The sequence below is a fragment of the Perissodus microlepis genome, chromosome 3 (assembly GCF_051167445.1).
Source record: "Perissodus microlepis isolate ML-2025 ecotype Zambia chromosome 3, ASM5116744v1, whole genome shotgun sequence".
NCBI classification, from domain to species: Eukaryota; Metazoa; Chordata; class Actinopteri; order Cichliformes; family Cichlidae; genus Perissodus; species Perissodus microlepis.
Genome location: NC_140463.1, coordinates 21,914,650 through 21,933,060, shown reverse-complemented (window position 1 = coordinate 21,933,060; position 18,411 = coordinate 21,914,650). Strand labels below are relative to the sequence as shown.

At 40.9% G+C, this 18,411-nt stretch overlaps 2 protein-coding genes across 2 annotated transcripts; both read left to right on the top strand.

The window, feature by feature from the left end:
- The first annotated feature begins 1,331 nt into the window (after positions 1-1,331).
- LOC146390514 (small ribosomal subunit protein mS40-like) lies at positions 1,332-2,475 on the top strand. Its single transcript, XM_084921740.1, is given in 3 exon segments — positions 1,332-1,349; positions 1,898-2,327; positions 2,330-2,475. Coding segments are annotated over 3 exon segments (594 nt in total).
- Positions 2,476-3,630: 1,155 nt separating this feature from the next.
- On the top strand, positions 3,631-18,339 carry tkfc (triokinase/FMN cyclase). Its single transcript, XM_084923581.1, has 17 exons — positions 3,631-3,693; positions 4,224-4,413; positions 4,494-4,598; positions 6,956-7,143; positions 8,828-8,906; positions 9,004-9,093; positions 9,689-9,723; positions 9,809-9,893; positions 9,980-10,069; positions 10,480-10,596; positions 13,712-13,831; positions 14,316-14,453; positions 14,526-14,632; positions 14,720-14,826; positions 16,251-16,284; positions 16,368-16,460; positions 16,548-18,339. Exons 1-17 carry the CDS (start codon positions 3,688-3,690, stop codon positions 16,704-16,706), a joined length of 1,743 nt encoding a protein of 580 aa, XP_084779707.1. The 5' UTR covers positions 3,631-3,687; the 3' UTR covers positions 16,707-18,339.
- Positions 18,340-18,411: the final 72 nt, after the last annotated feature.

Sequence of the window (18,411 nt, the reverse complement as noted above, 5' to 3'; positions counted from 1 at the left end):
GAGAGCAGGAACACGGATTCTGAATCTGCACAAAGACTTAAACACACAGCGCAACCCGCGGATCAGAATCAGTTAGATGTCGCCTTTCTCACAGTCGGGGCTGAAAGCCGACAGCTCGCTGATTCTGATCTGTCGGCGGGTCCGCGCTTTGTGCTCACGCCCTTTATGCGCTGATTCTAAAGCTGTTAGTTTGATGTCTCTCCAAACAATATTGACCGAACCAGCAGCAAAAGAAGATCCAAACTACGGTTCACATAAACATCGTCATGGATTCCCTCTGACTTTTGCTGTTTTGCTTCGACCACGATGCACAGCTCTCTCTCTCTCTCTCTCTCTCTCTGTACTTCAACAACAGTTTCCCGTCTAAAAATCTGTTTTCTTCATTATTCGCTTGCTTGTTATGCACAAGTCTACCGTTGTTTACAGCGCTGTCGGCCGACGTTTTTTTTCCGTTTTATATACTTCCGAAAAGAAAACCTAATTTCTGCCGTTCAATACTGAACAAATTTAAACTTTTTAAAATTATGCAAAATGCAAAACGCCTAGCCGTGTCTGTAATAAAACCGCTGTAACTTCAGAGGTAATGTTCATATGTTGATTAATGATTTTCTTTCGTTTTTGATGTACTGCAGAATATTTTTATAAAATCCCAGGCCAGGAAAATCGCCTTCATGTTTTTCTGTGTTTTATCTTCAGCTACTTTGACACAAAGGCATCTGCTGTGATGCTCACACCTTTGATAAAGTCTTGCGTGTGTCAGCTTCCTTTTCAGAGATACAAAAATATGTAAATGTACTGATCTGAATTATAATATTTCTGACTGTCAAAATTTCCCAGATTCAAATCGAATTGAATCGAATCGAATCGATTTGAATCGAATCGTGGATCGAATCGATTCGGGACCTTATGAATCGGAATTGAATCGATTCTAGAAATCAGTGAAGATACCCAGCCCTAATTGAAGACTCTTTGTTGTCATTATGTAAACATAACATAGCATAACAATACAATAAATAAAGAATAACAATCACTTTTATTTGTTGGCACCTTTTAAACCCCTCACGGTCATCAACATTAAATAAAATTTAAAATCGAAAAATATGTTTTGAGCATTCATCTCCAGTTTGGCATCTTAATCAAAAATAACAATAATGTGTTGACTGTTTTTTAACTTTTTTGTAAAACAGTCAATTTGCAGGAAATAATAAAAATAACCAAACTTTTACTATTTGACCAAAATGGTCCATTAAAAGGGTGAAAATTGCAGTGAAGCCATTTATTTGAGTATAATGGCTTTAATGTTTGACACCCCTGATCTATAGTAGGACAACATGGCAATAAGATATACTGTATAAGACCTTTCACCTCTAATCCGGGTAGGATCTGAAAATGGCTACCTCCATGAAGTACATCGCGATGTTTTTATGTCATGTGTCGCCTACATCCTGGGAGCATGGGAAGAGGTCGTACCTTGTTTTATTGTTTTACGGTAGGATTAACGTAGCTATGTCAGTTTTAGTCTAAGTGCTTTTTTACATATAGATGAACTGTTGGATTTTCCAGACCAGCAGGTTAAGGGAAGTCGTTTATGGGGCCACACTCTGACCCCCCCCCCCCCCCCCCCCCCCCCCCCCCCCCACACACACACACACACACACACACACACACACAGGCAAGGTACTCTTTGTGTGCATGTAGACGTCATATGTTAATGAACCTATGCATATTCATGTAACCTCAATAAAAGAGCAGTGTTACGGGGGAGCGGACGAGAGCAACTGGGGTCAAGCGAAGGAACGGCGTTTGTCCGGTTCTCTCCCGTGCACGAGAAACATGAAGAACTTTGCCTACTTCGTGTCTTGCTTGCTGTGTAATTATATTGTCTTCAACGTTCCAGCGAATAGGTTCAAGCTACAAACCTATCACTCTTACTGCAAAGCAGCATTGCTTTAGGACGGAGGACAGGCCTTGGGATTACATGGAGAGTGAAGAGTATATTGAAAGGTATGGAAGCAATCCAGTGTGGGCTGACTACAGGAGGAACCACAAAGGAGGCATCCCCCCTCACAAGACTTGTAAGACTTGCATTAGAGGTGACAACATATGTGGAAACCCCTGCTCAATTTGTTGTGATCCAAACATCATCATTCACCATCAGAATGTCAAGTTGTTGCAGCAATTCATTAGTCCCCACACTGGAATGGTGTTGGATTCCACTCGAACTGGTGTGTGTATGAAACAGCAGAAGAAGCTAAATGAGGCAATTAACACAGCACAAGATCACGGCTTACTTCCTTTTCAGATTCCATATGTGGGATATGCCCACAGCATAATTCCCATGATGCTGTGGGCTCCACACCACCACCCCCATCCTTTACTTTAGATGACAATTGGTATAAATGATATGGGGAAATACTTCCTGATGAGAATGAAGTGGCTAAAGTCAAGAAGACATATAAGGCTTAATTAAAGTGATCGAGGCACTGATCATGCTGTCACAAAGAGACCTATTGCAAAACGTATTTGGTTTTTAGCCCCTGAGATGTTTTTTCTACAGGTGTGCACAAAGTTCTACAATAAACCACAATGAAAAATTGAAAAAAAAATACTGTATAAGTTGTAAGTACGCTCACTTTCGTTAACCTAAAAATAATACAACCAAATACAAAAACATTTTAACTTTATCCATTCCTCCTCACACATGAAAATTAATAAATACAACAACAACTACAATAATAATAATAATAATAATAATAACTGATTACAGCCACATTTTATTATGTGGCAGATTCAGACACATGCACATGCATATCTTTTTCAGTGATATCATGTGTTGGCCTCTTACTTCTGTTAATTCTGAAATTTTTTCTTTCTTGCATTTCTATTGTTTGATTGTTTGTTTTTAAAGTTCCTTTATTTCATATTTCGCTTTGTCTAATTTACACAGGAACTTATGTGTGACTTATTTATACTATATGCCTTTATTTCTGAGGGGTTTTACATCTAAGTGACCTCATATGTAATTTCCTAATATGTGTTTGTGCCTGTGAAGCCCTTTGAACATCCATATATGACAATGGCGTATATACAAACGAAACAAACTGAGGTCTGAGGACCCGTGGGGGGATACTGACAGACATTTAAAAAGGTCCAGCTACGTGAACTCCACTCTGTGGCCCAGTATAAGTTTGTAAACTACACAATGAAGACAACATTCACATTTTGAGTCATTTCTTTCTCTTGCAGCATACAACAATAATAGCAGATTCTCTCACGCTGGTTTCACATTCTTCATGATTTCATTTACACAAAAACCCACAGACACACAGGTGGAGCGAGCCAACATCACTCAACTCAAGTTTTAATAATTTTCCCGGAAACAAAAAGGTGGGCGTGACCGCTGTGTCCCTTCTCGTGCTTAAACCGAAACAAGACTTCCTTTGATATTTTCAAAATAAAACCACAAGTATAGTCTGGCCTCGCATCTTTTAGCTCTTTTATTTAATTTCAGTCTAATCTTGCTGTACCTCAAACTTAATGCAGTTTCTAAGCATTTTTTGTACTCCACGGTCTATATGTGTGCTTTTAAAAGGGGGAGCAATGCTTTTATTTTGTAGGCATACTTTCGGATCTGACGCTACTCATTGTGCCTGCTGTCGGAAGAGTGAGGGAGCGAGAAAAGTTAAGATGGAGGTAAAAAAAAAAAAAAAAAAAGAATAATAAAGACAATTTGAAGCGATCTGTTTGAATACGAGTGAAGATTGTCCGGTTGATAATTTGTGTTAACATGAAATGTCAGTGGTTCGCTAGGCTGGATGAGCCCGCAGCACTTTGCACATGGATCAGAGTCCATGCAGCGATAACGCGAACAAGCTGTGAAAACTCAGCATTTTAATTGCGCTGTTGTTGCAAATAAAACTTTAGTTTGTTTTTAGTTTAATTGTGCAGCTTTTGCCAACTTTAATTTAACTCGCGCATACACACAAATACAGGCGGCGTGGATCTGGTTGACTGTGTCTGTGCCACCTGCTGAGGGCAACTCTTGGACTTCAATCATTAAGACATTTGAATGGCATTTCCACAGATTCGCACGCATGCCTCGTTGTGTAACTTGTATGAGGATAAACGGCATCTCAGTTGTGTCTTTTGAGGCTGATCAAAAACACATATTCTATGTGGGGTTTTTTTCCCCCATTTTTATTTTTTATCTCTTTCTATTTCAGCCCCAGAAGAAGTTGATCAACTCAGCAGAGAGTTGCGTGGACGAAGCCCTCCTCGGCCTGGTCAGGGCCTCCGGGGGCCTCTCTCTGCTAAAGGGCCACAGAGTTGTGCTTCGGTCTGACCTTGAAAACCTCAAGGGAAAAGTGGCCCTCCTCTCTGGAGGGGGGTCGGGCCACGAGCCCGCACACGCAGGCAAGACTTTATTCCTTTACACATGAACATGAGATGCTTCTGATTACCTCAGCTCTGATTTCTCCTCCTCGTATCCTCAGGTTATATCGGAGCAGGGATGCTGTCAGCGGCTGTTGCAGGAGGAGTGTTTGCATCGCCGCCTCCTGGCAGTATCCTTGCTGCCATTCTCTCCTTGCACAATGCAGGCAATGTGTCCTTCAGTTTTCCGTGTGTGTGTGTGTGTGTCTGTGAGGGTTGGTAGTGCATATATAATCACTGATCTTATCTGTTTAATAAAACCAGTGCTTGCACAGTGCAGCGTGGTGCAACTCTTTTTAAAAAAAGGCTAACTGTTGATTTGATTTTAAGTTTGACCTTTTACATTTGATCCTTTTGCCAAAATGGTTCACTGATCTCGCCCTGTGACAGTGCTGCACTGTTGCCGTCGTTAACGCTGCACCTTATAAAAATTTGGTGGCCACTTCCTTTCAGTGAGGAAAAATCTGTGTCCATGGTGATTGCATTATTTTTGTAAGTAGTCACAGAGGGTCCAACACCTTCACCCACCTGGTGTGAAGTAACCTGTCTGCAATGGACAGACTCAGACTGTCTTCAGTCAGTCTCACAGTTTGCAAATAAGTGTATGCAGATTGCCAGCATGTTGCAGTAGGGTGGCAGTGGACTCAACTGGATGCCAGCTGGTTATATTTGAGTTATATTCCTGTGCAAAATCAAAGGTTACTGAGCACCTGTGTTAGTCTGCAGATAAATTACTATCCTGCAGCAACTACTGGGAGGCAGAGCCTTCAGCTTTCAGGCCCCTCTTCTGTGGAACCAGCTCTCAGTTTGGATGCAGGAGACAGACTATGGCTGTATCCCAATTCAGGGTCTGCAGCCTTAAAGGCCGCATTTTAAGGCCGATTACGTCACAGCGACGCGACGAAGGCTGTCCCAATTCGAAGGCTGCTCGAAATGCGGCCCTCAAATGCGTCCTTCATTTCCCTGAATTTTAAGGACGTGGCGGTGTAGACTTCGTGGCTCAACATATCCCAGAATGCATAGCGCGGCGGTGGGTGTGGATAATTTTGCCAGAAAAAAACGGCGGATGAGGGGCGCCTGAAGAGTACACTTTAAGTAAGTACTGAATATTATGTCACTTATTTATGTGCAAATGTTTAATAACGAAGAACATTAAAACATTCCTGTTGGCCACATGTCGGCAGAGTGATTAGATTAGATTAGATTAGATTAGATGAAACTTTATTAATCCCTCGGGTGGGTTCCTCTGGGAAATTCAGTTTCCAGTAGCAAAGCACCGAAAGAAGTTGCATGTTACAGATACATTAAGGGGAATGAGAGTAAGGATATAAGCATAAATACACCATATATACACACATACACATATATAGATACAGAATATACAATATGGATAAATAGGATTGCTCATTTGAGTGAGTATATTGCACAGTGATTATTGCACAGTCAAATATAAGAAAAAAGACAAAACAAAAACAAAAAACAAATATTGCACAGTGTAGAGAAGCACCTACAGCTCAGTTGTTCCCGCCCTCCCTTGTTCCCCTGTTTCTCCTCCCTCTCCCCTCCAGTGAGGAGTTAAACAGTCTGATGGCGTGTGGGACAAAGTTATGTGACATTAGTGACGTTTGTACTAACTTGGTTTTAAAGCCTTTACTTTAAAATATACGCCGTTCAATAGCAGACCTTAATCTTACAGAGAATGATCAAAGCTCATGTAGAAACAAACAAACAAATGAACAAAAGATTTTCTCCTTCATTTCTGTCAGACAAAGCTGTATGAAACGTTTCCAGCTGTTAGTATCATGGTTGCTAGGCAACCTGGGCAGCGCAACGGAGGCTAGACCGTCCCATTTCACAAGCCTCGCATTTCCGGCCTCAGCGGTCTTTAAGTACGCGGCCCTTGAGGATCGTTGAGGCTGCGTACTTTAAGGCTGCAGACCCTGAATTGGGATACAGCCACTGTCTCTTCTTTTAAGATTAGGCTTAAAACTTTCCTTTTTGGCAAAACATAGAGTTAGGTTTGCAACAGGTGACCCTGAATCCTTCTCTTAGTTACACTGCAATAAGTGTAGGCTGCTGGCCCCAAAAAGAAGGATAAGGACAACAAAGTGATGTTGGTGAGAACAGATGCTCATCATAACCCCAGATCAGCTACGGCTGTCTCTGGCAGAAGGGAGCAAAGACTGTATATAAAAGACTGAGACACACTTTATACTAATGGTTAGCAAGCTGGAGTTGTGAGTGAGTATCTGACTGAGAAACTGAGGATGCTGTTCATAGGGTAGCGACCCATCAGTCACAAACTAGAGAGTCAAAGCCATAACTAAAAGTGTTTGCTGAGGTCAGAGGGTTCGTTGTGCAGCCAAAGCAGTTGTCCCCTGGTGGCCATTAGAAAGAATGCAGCTTTTAAGATACATAGACCTAAAAGCTATGTCCATCTTTTATATACTGTCTGTGACCTGCTGCAAGTTTTTTTTTTTTTTTTTTTAATATCCAATGAACTAACAACAGTCTTCCCACCCAGGAGCCTCTGGGGTCCTTCTCATTGTGAAGAACTACACAGGTGACCGCCTTAACTTTGGATTGGCTGCAGAGCAAGCTCGTAACCAGGGCGTTGCTGTTGACATGGTGATAGTTGCGGAAGACTGCGCCTTTGACCAACCAAGTAAGGCTGGAAGAAGAGGCTTGTGTGGCACTGTCTTCATACATAAGGTACACAACAACAGCTTAATAGAGGTGTTATTTACTCTGGAAACAGCTCAACTTGGACCAGTACAAGTGTATCCTGAGTTAAAAGGGTTATAATATTATATCACTGTGCTAATTTTTTTTATGGTACAAATACTGTTATAAAGCTACATGAGGCAGATTTGTCCTGTCTGCCGGTTCATACATGCCAACCCTCCCTATTTTTCTGGGAGAATTCTGAATTTCAGTACCCCTCCCGGAGTCACCATTCTCCCGAATTTCTCCTGATTTTCCACCTGGACAACAAAAATGAAAAACCATATCCCGGAATTCATAGCTCAGCCCAGCCAATTCCAGTTTTCAACAATGGTGGCAGCTACTTAGTTTTAATATTACTCTTATTACTCTTTCTGGGTCGCAAAATAACCTTTTAGCATATTTTCAGGCGAGAATGTAGCTGTGTAAACTTCAAATAACTGAGCCGGCGAGAACAGCAAACTCCCGGCACGTTTTCAAGCCCCTGCAGTCTTTCGCTACTCAGGTTAAACATGATATATAAGTCACTTAGAAAACCTAAAAATGTTATTGTTTGACTTTTTTTTCAGTGTTTTATTTGTTCTTGAGTAAATCCGTTTGGCTGAGATTAAAGTTACTAGATTAGATTAGATTAAATTAAATAAAACTTCCTCTGGGGTTTTCACACAGCTGGATAAACGTCAAACACAAAACTGACTAAACAGAAGTGTGAGATGGTCGAGAATTTACGCCAGCATCCAGTTATATTTAGATAGCAAGGAGCAGACGGCAGTTTCACTCCACCGAGAGAGCTCGTGACGTAATTCTGAAGGCTAGACCGTCACAGTTGCTCACTTCCAACCTACCTGGCTTTTGGAGGACCCGGCCGACTTAGACCGTGGATGCAGCCTCTGAATTTGGACAGCCCCAGCTGGGGGACAGTAATAACAGTGACATTTAACTTACTTTAAATAAATAATTTTAAATAAATAAACACTGTAAAATTCAAGTTTTTTGGATATGTATATATAGACTAACCCCCCCCCCCCCTTTTGTCTCCCTAATTCTGAGGTCTCAAGGCTGGTAAGTATGTGCCGGTTACTGATCTTGCAAAAAAGAAACTGTGAAACTGTTCTCTTAATAATAATTTTTTTTAAAAAAGGAAAAGCAAAAACAAATCTTAAAATGTATGGAGGACTGAAACTGCCAACATCAAACATGAATTAAATGTATAATATGCCCTTAAATGTGTCTAATTTAATTAAAAAATAATTAGGCAATAATTCATTCATAAACTCTGGCCTTATTTTTTTTAATTTACCCTGTAATTATTTATTTTTCCCACGTAATTATTTTTTGTAATACATATTTTTTTTAGAACCACAATAATAATGTCACATTTTATTAAACCCTCCATGTTTGTTTCTACTGAATGAAGCTCTTTTGTGTATTTCTCTTTTTATATTATTATTTGTATTTATTTATTTTACCTTCATTGTTGTGAGTCATTTTATGATATTGTATTTTGTTGATCTAGGTTGTTGGAACAGGAAAGTATACATCATCTTATGAACTTAAGCAGAAACCATGAATTTGTATATTTTGCACCATGCAGCCTCGTATCATTGATGCTTTTATTCGATTTTTGTAGTATTTTTCTTGCCTTTAAACATGTGGTCTCTCTCTCTGTTAGCTGGCTGGTGCTTTAGCAGAAGAGGGCTGCTCATTGGATCAGATTGTTTCCAAGGTGACGGAGATTTTAAAGGGGATCGGTGAGTCGCGCTTTCTTTTGGTTTTTTTTTTAATACATTTAATACTTTCTGGGAACACTGGAATACTTTTCTTAATGATGTTTCTGTTTTACTCCAGGCACTCTGGGGGTGAGTCTGTCTCCATGCAGCGTTCCCGGCTGCCTGCCTTCCTTCGATCTACCGCCAGGAGACATGGAGGTCGGGCTGGGTGAGGGATGATTAGAGGAGGATGGAAAAGGTGGAGTTGTGAGAGCAGGAGAAAGAGAGTGGCAGAATATGGAGAGCAGCCTTTTGGGCTGACACCAGTTATCTAGACTTTTATTTCCAGAACTAAACTTCCACCCGAGCTAATGAATACTTTTTACATTGTTTTTTTTTTTGTGACAAATGATTTAAAACCAGATCATCGTTAGAATGGCCAGTCTCCATCTTTGACTTTCTCTGCAGATGTGAGATCATGTTAGTGATATTTTAGAGAAAATGACTGAATTGCACCATCTAGTGGTGCACAAGAGCAGTTAAGAGCAGCAAAATGGTATAAGTGAAGCATAAAATAGTGTTTCCAAAGAATTCATTCAGTCAAATGGCGAGATGGGGATGTCAGAATTTCAGCATGTTCAATGGGTTGGGTGTCTTTAATCTGAGTGGAGTTTTCTATTCAATTCATAAAACTGGGGGAAATTCACTTGTAAAAGCTGAGAAAATGATGGAAACTCTTATTGAACCATTCTAAAGATGCACAGATGGAGAGAGCACAGGAGACGAAAATGAAATAATGGCCAGTGTTTTCTTTCTATTTTCAGGTATCCACGGGGAACCTGGAATAAAGAGGTCAAAGGTGAGTCGGATTTGAACCTTAACAGCCTGAATGTGCTTTTAACATCAAGCTGTATGGCTCAGTTTCTGTTGATCTTCTCCCTCAGGTGGCCTCTGCTGATGAGGTGGTCAAGACCATGATAGACCACATGACCAACCCAAGCAGCCAATCGCATCTGCCGCTGAAATCAGGTTCACTAAATGACATTGATCATGTATCATGCTGACCGTTAGTACGGCTGCTCTCCATGTGTGTGTTTTTCCCCTCTTTCCTACAGGAGACAGTGTGGTTGTGTGCGTGAACAACCTTGGAGCTCTGTCTTGCCTAGAGATGGCTGTGGTGACTAGATCGGCCATCATCTGCCTGGGTAAGTGTGTGTCTGTGTGTGTGTGAGGTAAGCATTTAACCATACTTAGGTGGGTCCTACTGTGCTTCTCTCACATGATCACCATTTTAACTTACGAAAACATTTAAACCTTGATGTTTAATATACAGGAAAATAAATACCTGCATCTCACTACACCCTGTGAGCTAAAATATCATCCATGTAAAACATAACCTTGTCTGTTTTATTTTTCATAGTTTATGAATGGCAGTTTTTGTGAGTAGTTAGACTAACTAAGAGAAACCACAGTGGAACGTTAATAAATGCTATTGAATAAAAAATTTTATTAGCACTTAGCATGAGCTAAGATGTGATTTGATTGGCTGGTTTTGGTGGGTGGGGGAACAGCACGATCATTCGATAATCTGGAATATGATTGGTGTTTTTTATAGAAAGCCGTGGAGTGGTGGTTGCCAGGGTGATGTCTGGGTTGTTCATGACCTCTCTGGAGATGGCAGGAGTGTCGCTGACCCTGATGAGGGCTGACAAGGAAACACTGAGGCTGACAGGTAAGTGTTCAAACACATAGCTTTGTTTTTCTAAACTTGTGAGGGCCTTTGTCATAACATCACAGTGTATTCAGAGCTTCAGAACTTCAAACTTCAGAAGCTTCAAAGTGAATGCTTACATGATCGACATGGCAGCAGCAACCAAAAGAAAAGAAAAGCATCTGGACTTCTTGGAGTTTCCTTGAAGAAGTTTCACTTCTCACCCGAGAGGCTTCTTTGGTTCTAAGAGCACCTGGTGGAGAGTCATAGATTTTAAGCCCTATGGGAGTGTCCCCCGAAGAGGGTCATGGACCCCCTATTGATCCTCTACCTAATCACATGAGGCAAGATGTGAAAACAAGTCTGACCCAGAGGGTCTATCAATCTGTCAATCCTTTCCGTGTCCGGGCCGGGTGAGGTTTCCCGTGTTGAGTCAAATTAAACCACAGGTTCCACTCCTGGTGGTGCGAGAGTGTTCAAGTCTGAAAGTCATATGTCTGAACAATCCCTTATGGAGTGGAGGAGACTAGCAGCAAGTAGAGCGCAGAGACCATGAAATCTCTGTGAAATTCACCAACATGTACCTACTTTCTGCATCTTTGAAGCGAGGAACTACTACTGGGCAGGAAAGATAACCGAGTGATGTATGACACAAGTTGGGATGGTCTCTTGGAGGTGTTTTCAAAAAAACTTCAGATTCAAAGATCATTAGCTGAAGTTATTAGGCTGTGTCACCACTTTGCCAAAGTCTGGAGGAAGACCCACTGTCACCCTCACGAGACTGATTTGGATGTTCAGGAACAACCCAGAAATCATCAAAGCGAGTCATAAACTGGAAACTGCTGGAACACCAGTGTGTTTGTCCACAGTGAAGCGAGTTTTACATCTTCATGGATTGAGAGGGTACAGCCCAAGAAGGAAGATCCTGTGCCAACATTTACATCTTCAAGCTTGACTGAAATGCCTTCTGAAGAAATGCTTTATGATTAGAAGAGGCAAAGATTGAGCTATTTGGCCACAGAGAGATGTTTGGAGGAGTAAAGGTGAGGCTTTCAAAGCTTAAAACACTGTATGACACAATGACATCTCTGAGGGTGTTTTGCTACTGGTGGTACTGGTACATTGCATAAAGTGGATGGAATAATGAAGAAGGAGTACCTCTAAGTTCTTTAACTTCCCTTCAAATTGACAGCTAGGTGGTTGAAACTTGGACACAGTTGGTTTAAAAATTGGTTTAAATGGATAAAGCAGGCTAAAAGTAAGCTTTTGGAGTGAGCTTCCTGAAGCCCCAACCTCAGCCCTGTTGAAAATTTGTGGACTATGCTTGAAAGCTGCGGCCATGTCAGGAAACCAGGAAATTTAAATGAACTCCACCAATTCTACCAAGAAGAATGATCAAATATCATGCTAGAATTATGCCAGAAGCTTGTTGATGGCTACTCTGAGTGTGAAAACCCAAAATACCCAAACCCAACCCAAAAATCACGATGTCATAAGTCACTGGACACTGTGAACATCCACGGTCACCACTTCATGCATAATGGACCTTCCATGTGTATGGACATGTGCAGGTATATATGTATGTATATGTATATGTCTGTGAAGGTTCTCAGTCATCCAGGTCATCGTAGTCAAAGGAGCTTGCAAAGAAAAGCGTCTGGACTTCTTTAAGTTTACTTGAAGACGTTTCACCTCTCATCCGAGAAGCTTCTTCAGTTCTAAGGTCAAATGGTGGAGAGTCCCAGATATAAACCTAGTGGGAGTATCCCCCCACAGAGGGACAAAAGGACCCCCTGATGATCTTCTAATCGCCTGAGCCAAGGTGTGAAACTGGGTGTGGGTCCCAATCAGCCAGAGTTTCGGGTGTGTTCATTGTGAAACCTGGCCCCACCTTATCATGCGAATTCCTGAGGTCAGATGGCCCAGGATGTGAGTGGGCGTTAAGGCGTCTGGGAAGGGATCTCAAAACTGGATTATAGATGGCAGAGAGTTGGTGTCGTAAACCCCCACCTCTGTTCAAAGATGGTCGCTCACAGTGGACATAGATGGCTTCTTTCACTCCTCTTTCAAACCATCTGTCCTCTCTGTCCAAAATGTGAACATTGGCATCCTCGAAAGAGTGTCCTTTATCCTTAAGATGCAGATGGACTGCTGAGTCTTGTCCTGTGGAGGTGGCTCTTCTGTGTTGTGCCATGCGCTTGTGAAGTGGCTGTTTGGTCTCTCCAATGTAGAGGTCTGGGCATTCCTCGCTGCACTGTACAGCATACACCACATTGTTAAGTCTGTGTTTTGGCGTTTTGTCTTTCGGGTGAACCAGTTTTTGTCTGAGCGTGTTGCTGGGTCTGAAATGCACCGGGATGTCATGCTTGGAGAAAACTCTCCTAAGTTTTTCTGATACACCGGCTACATAGGGGATGACAATGTTGTTGCGTCTGTCCTTCTTATCCTCCCTCGTTGGTGTCTGGTCTTCTTTTCTGTGCCTCTTTGCTGACTTTAAGAACGCCCATTTAGGATAGCCGCACGTTTTGAGTGCTTCCTTTACATGTGTGTGTTCCTTCTTATGTATACATATGTATATTTAGTGTGTACATGTGTGTGTGTACATGTCTATACATAGGAATAGTAGTGGTACAATAGTTATGTCAAGCTATATAGTTTATGTCTTGCATATTTCCAACCATATCCATAATCACATACTGTGTATGCTACCATTATATATAGTGTATTATCTTACTTTTTTTCATTGATTGTACTTATTTGTATTTTTGTATTTCCTTCTGATATCTGTACCTGAGCTGAGGTGACGCAAAAATTTCCCCGTTGTGGCATCAATAAAGTCTTATCTTATCTCTCTCTTAAATAAATTTAGACTTTTGCACCCAGTTCTTGATTTCTCATTAGATTTAAATTAAGTTATTAGATTTATGCTGTACAATTATTCTACCCTGGAAAAGGACTGGTTCAAAGTAATCATTAAATCCAAACTTAGCAGGACTTTCATCCCCAAGATGAGTGAATATTAACTTCTGATAGAACCACACAAATAAACACTCTCATATGGGTTCAGAGACACAGATTTATATGATAAATAAATTTGTTACTAATGAAAAACACACACCTCCTTTGTCCCATCAAGATGCTAAGACTACTGCCCCTGCCTGGCCAAACCTCAGCAATGTGTGTTTGAGTGGACGCAGCTACATCACAGAACCACAAACAACCATCAAACGGCCACAAGATGAGAAGCACTCTGAAGGTTTGTTCATGAGCTTTTTGTGTATGTGTATTGCAATCAATTATTGTAATGCATTACTTATTCAAGGCTTATAATTGAACATGTTTAAAACTTGTTTACCTGCATGAAATTGAAACAGGATTAACAAGAGGAAACCAACAAATTGTGACAGACAAACACATCTGTGCATGTAGTGCTAGAAAATCCTTAGTATTGTAATAACAGAAATAGATGAGTTCAATTTTAGTCCTTTTACTATTTAATAAGGGCATCTACGGGCCATTAGTAGAATGTCAGCTAAAATGATGATGTCTTTTCCCTCTTTTAATAGAGGGCTTTATATGTTGTAGAGGTGCTGTCAGAGAGGGCATATTGGACATTCCAGTTAGGACACATAACATCCATTAACTTTTACTCTCTAGCCCAGTATATAATTTCTGATCTATATATTAATATAATAGTTTGGGCTTTTTTAAATGGAAGTTTGTTTTTTTATTCTTGGCAGGACCACTTAGTCCTGTGATGCATAAAGCCTTGGAGAAGATTTGCTCCACTCTGTTGGAAAAGCAGGAGGAACTCAATTCCCTTGATCGTGCTTCCGGGGATGGAGACTGTGGTAATACTCATGCTCAGGCTGCTAGAGGTAAGAAACTGTGATTACTATCTTCAGTAGCTTAAAGAGGAACTTGTAAAAATAGTGAAGATGCTTGTTCAGCCATTCAGGAGTGGCTTCAAGGACATGTGGTCCCCGGTTGCCCCGGGAAGCTGTTATCGGTCGTTGCTGGATTGGTGCAGGAGAAAATAGGCGGGTCTTCAGGAGCGGTGGGTTTATTGATTTAAGTGGTGTTTGATTGCAGTATTCTGTCTTAATCAGCACAAGCACATGTACTAATGCTCAGTTTATTTCAGTTGTACAGTCTGTTCCTCACTGCGGCAGCCGGTCATGTGACCGAGGGGCGGAGCAATGCTGCAGCCTGGGCCACTGCTATGAATGCTGGGACAGAAGCAATGAAAAAGTAAGGGTTGGTAACATTTTCATGTCTGTATTTATTTCAAAGTCCACTTTTCTTTTAGTCTTCTTCATATGGCCATTTAACTGCTGTTCCAGAGTTTTTGATCTTATGATCAGCACTGTTGGTGTGCTGCTCTCCAGTTGGTTTAAAAGAAACTTAGTGATAGGTTTGTAGCTTGAACCTATTCGCTGGAACGTTGAAGACAATATAATTACACAGCAAGCAAGACACGAAGTAGGCAAAGTTCTTCATGTTTCTTCATGTTTCTCGTGCACGGGAGAGAACCGGACAAACGCCGTTCCTTCGCTTGACCCCAGTTGCTCTCGTCCGCTCCCCCGTAACACTGCTCTTTTATTGAGGTTACATGAATATGCATAGGTTCATTAACATATGACGTCTACATACAAACAAAGAGTACCTTGCCTGTGTGTGTGTGTGGGGGGTCAGAGTGTGACCCCATAAACGACTTCCCTAAACCTGCTGGTCTGGAAGTCCAGCAGTTCATCTAAACAAAAGGCACTTAGCCTAAAACAGATATAGATACGTTTATCCTACCATAAAACAATAAGACAAGGTACGACCTCTTCCCATGCTCCCAGGACGTAGGTGTGCACACAAAGTTTGGTAGAGGTTTGATCCTTAGTAGTCTGCAATCTAAAACTAATTATAAAACTCTAAGCATATATGAGTAGATATTTCTAAGCATAAATGACAATCAACAATACAAAACCTAACACTTAGTTTATTCATTACTACAGTCGCATCATCAGCAAATGCTATACTTGCCTTCCAGTCTGAAAGCTCTGGAATATCCTTACATTTAACTTTTGAATTAATGCTCTCAGGTCCCATATTATTTGCCAACCTGGCAGGTGTGTGGTAGCCTATGTCACCATTTTCAGTGTCATGCTCCTCCAAAAGTCCAACACTGAGTTGACTTCATCAGGTCTTTCGCCTGATGAAGCTTTAAGTTACAACATTCAGAACATAGTTAATATTAGCAGGGAATTTCACTACATCTCCTGGTTTATAACACAATGCAAAAATACCAAGTTCAGTTCTGGATTCATGTAAGTCACTTTATCTTGTATCCTCTGCAAAAATCCAGTATTCTTCCCTGTCAGATTTGGACAGCCATTGTCTACAACAACTGCAAGTTTCTTCCTTTTCAGACCCAGCTTATCGCAGCATACAGTTAGGTCCTTGAACAAATGACTAGCTGTCATAGTCCATTTTTGCATTGCTGCTAGTTCCTCTGTAATCTCAAAAGTACAAAGACGAGTAAGTGGGCTGTTAGTGTATGTCACAACTCAAGGAGAAAAAAGTCAAGGAAGAGAAAAGTGCAAATTGTCTGCATTGTTTTTCAACCGAACCTCCAGATTTCTGTGCAATGGCCAGGTCGGACTTAAATGTTGACTTTCTTGCAGATATGGTGGTGCCGCCCCTGGAGACAGAACGATGGTAAGATCTCATTTAATCTGAATTACCTAATTTATGAAGAGTGTCTTTAGCAGTGAAGTTTCTTTGTTTCTCTTACCTTGTAGCTGGATGCTTTGTGCCCTGCAGTTGATGAACTGATTAAGCTGGCCACAGCTCCATCTGGTGGACACATGGCTGTACTGCAAAGTGCTGTGAAGGTATGGTGCCACCTGGTGTTGATGTGGTTGCACTGCTCACTCAGCAGATTTTTCTACATAATGTTCCTTTTGCTTTGGTCTCCACAGAAAGCTGCTTCAGGAGCGGAGGCAACTCGTGACCTTAAAGCAAGGGCTGGGAGAGCCAGCTACATCTCACCCAACCTGGTCAGCCTGCCAGACCCTGGTGCTGTAGCTGTGGCAACCATCTTGAAAGCTATTCTGGAGGTGCTTGAGGGGCGAAAGTGATGCAGCCACCAGGATAAGAGTAGAGGGCTAATGCTACCTAAACAAAACTGTGATGCAAGAGTGATTATCATTTAAAATATTTTGATTTTGTGATGCATATTTTACATTTTTGGAAGCTATTTTTCACACTATACACAAAGTAAGTCATTACAAGCTGTTAAACTGAGTTTACGAAAACAAAAGGATGTAAAAACTTATGGCAGCAGTGCAAAGATGTATAGCAAAAATTAAGAAAAATAACTTGGGTATTGTCTCTAAAACATATTCCATTGAAAACTGAATCATATGAACAGCAGGAGACTTTTGTAGCAGAAGGGAATATTCATAGTTTCTACTAATAAAGGAAAAATCTATTAATAGATTGGTGTTAGTGATTTTGGTATTTGTTATTAAAAAAGCAAGATCCATTTATCCATTTTTCTAGTACTGATCTGGGATCACAGGGATTACTGCCATTCCAGAGAAGCCAGAGTCCATCTCTTGAAAGGCCAAACTCTTCACTCTGTCTCTAAGGGAGAGCCCAGCTTTTTTCACTTTGTGATCAGATGCTCCATCACCGTTTCTTCCTGCTGCAGCGATGATCTTGACTTTATGAAGGGTTTGTGTGATTGATATCAGTATGATTCTGATAATTAGTGAAGATAAATGTTTGGGAAATTCTTTTGTTGCATTTCCTGCTATATAATGTGCAGTAAAGATAATCCTAAAGACTGCAATACAGCAGCTTTTAAAGTGAGGCCACAACTCATGCACACTGAGATGATCGCTTTCATGCAGCACATAATCTGTTGCCAGGTCTGTAGACCTTTTTTTTTATTGTTCAGATACATGTTTGTTCTTCACACAACACAACTTTTATAGCAGCAGCATTCATAGTTCATTGGTGGGTTTAACACCTCCTATGGTTAAAGGTTCAGAAGGTTCAGGATGTGATGATATGAAAGGAAAATATTATTAACATGAAGATGATCTGCATTCATCTGTGCATGCATTCATGCAAACATCCATCATCCATGCATGCATGCAGTCATCTACCCATACAATATCCATCCATGCATCTCCATAGTAATCCATGTATCCAACCATGTATGCATTGTTCATCCATCCATCCATTCATCCTTCCATGCATGCATGTATCCAACCATGTATGCATCATCCATCCATCCATCCATCTACACATCTATCCATGATTCATGCATGCATCATCTGTCTACCTATCTATCCATGCATCCATCAAAGTATCCATCTACCCTTTGATGTCTGTCAGTCTGTTCATCTGTCCGTACGGTGTTATCTTCATATTCAACTCTGGGTCCTGAAGGGAGTTGGAGCAGCTGCTTCTTTTATATATTTTTAATTTTAAATATGAAGGTCTTTTATCTTTCTTGTTCCACTGTGTGGCCTAATACAGATTAAATGTAGTTTAGATTCCAGTGCAGTAGGACAGTCCTGATATAATAAAATAAGACATATTATGTGTACATATAGGTATAATGTGTGCTTTAACAGCACACACCCACTCCCTGTCCTCTTCCACACAGTGAAAATGAGTGGACATGGTTCAACAACCGTCTCGTGATTCTCAGTCTGTAAAGATTTTTCTCTTTGATGATTAAAACGTGCAGATAAAGTCTTTTTCTTGTCTTCCTTGCTTCCTTTCAAACTTCGTTTCACACTGTATCAAAGAAAAAAACAAAACAAAAAA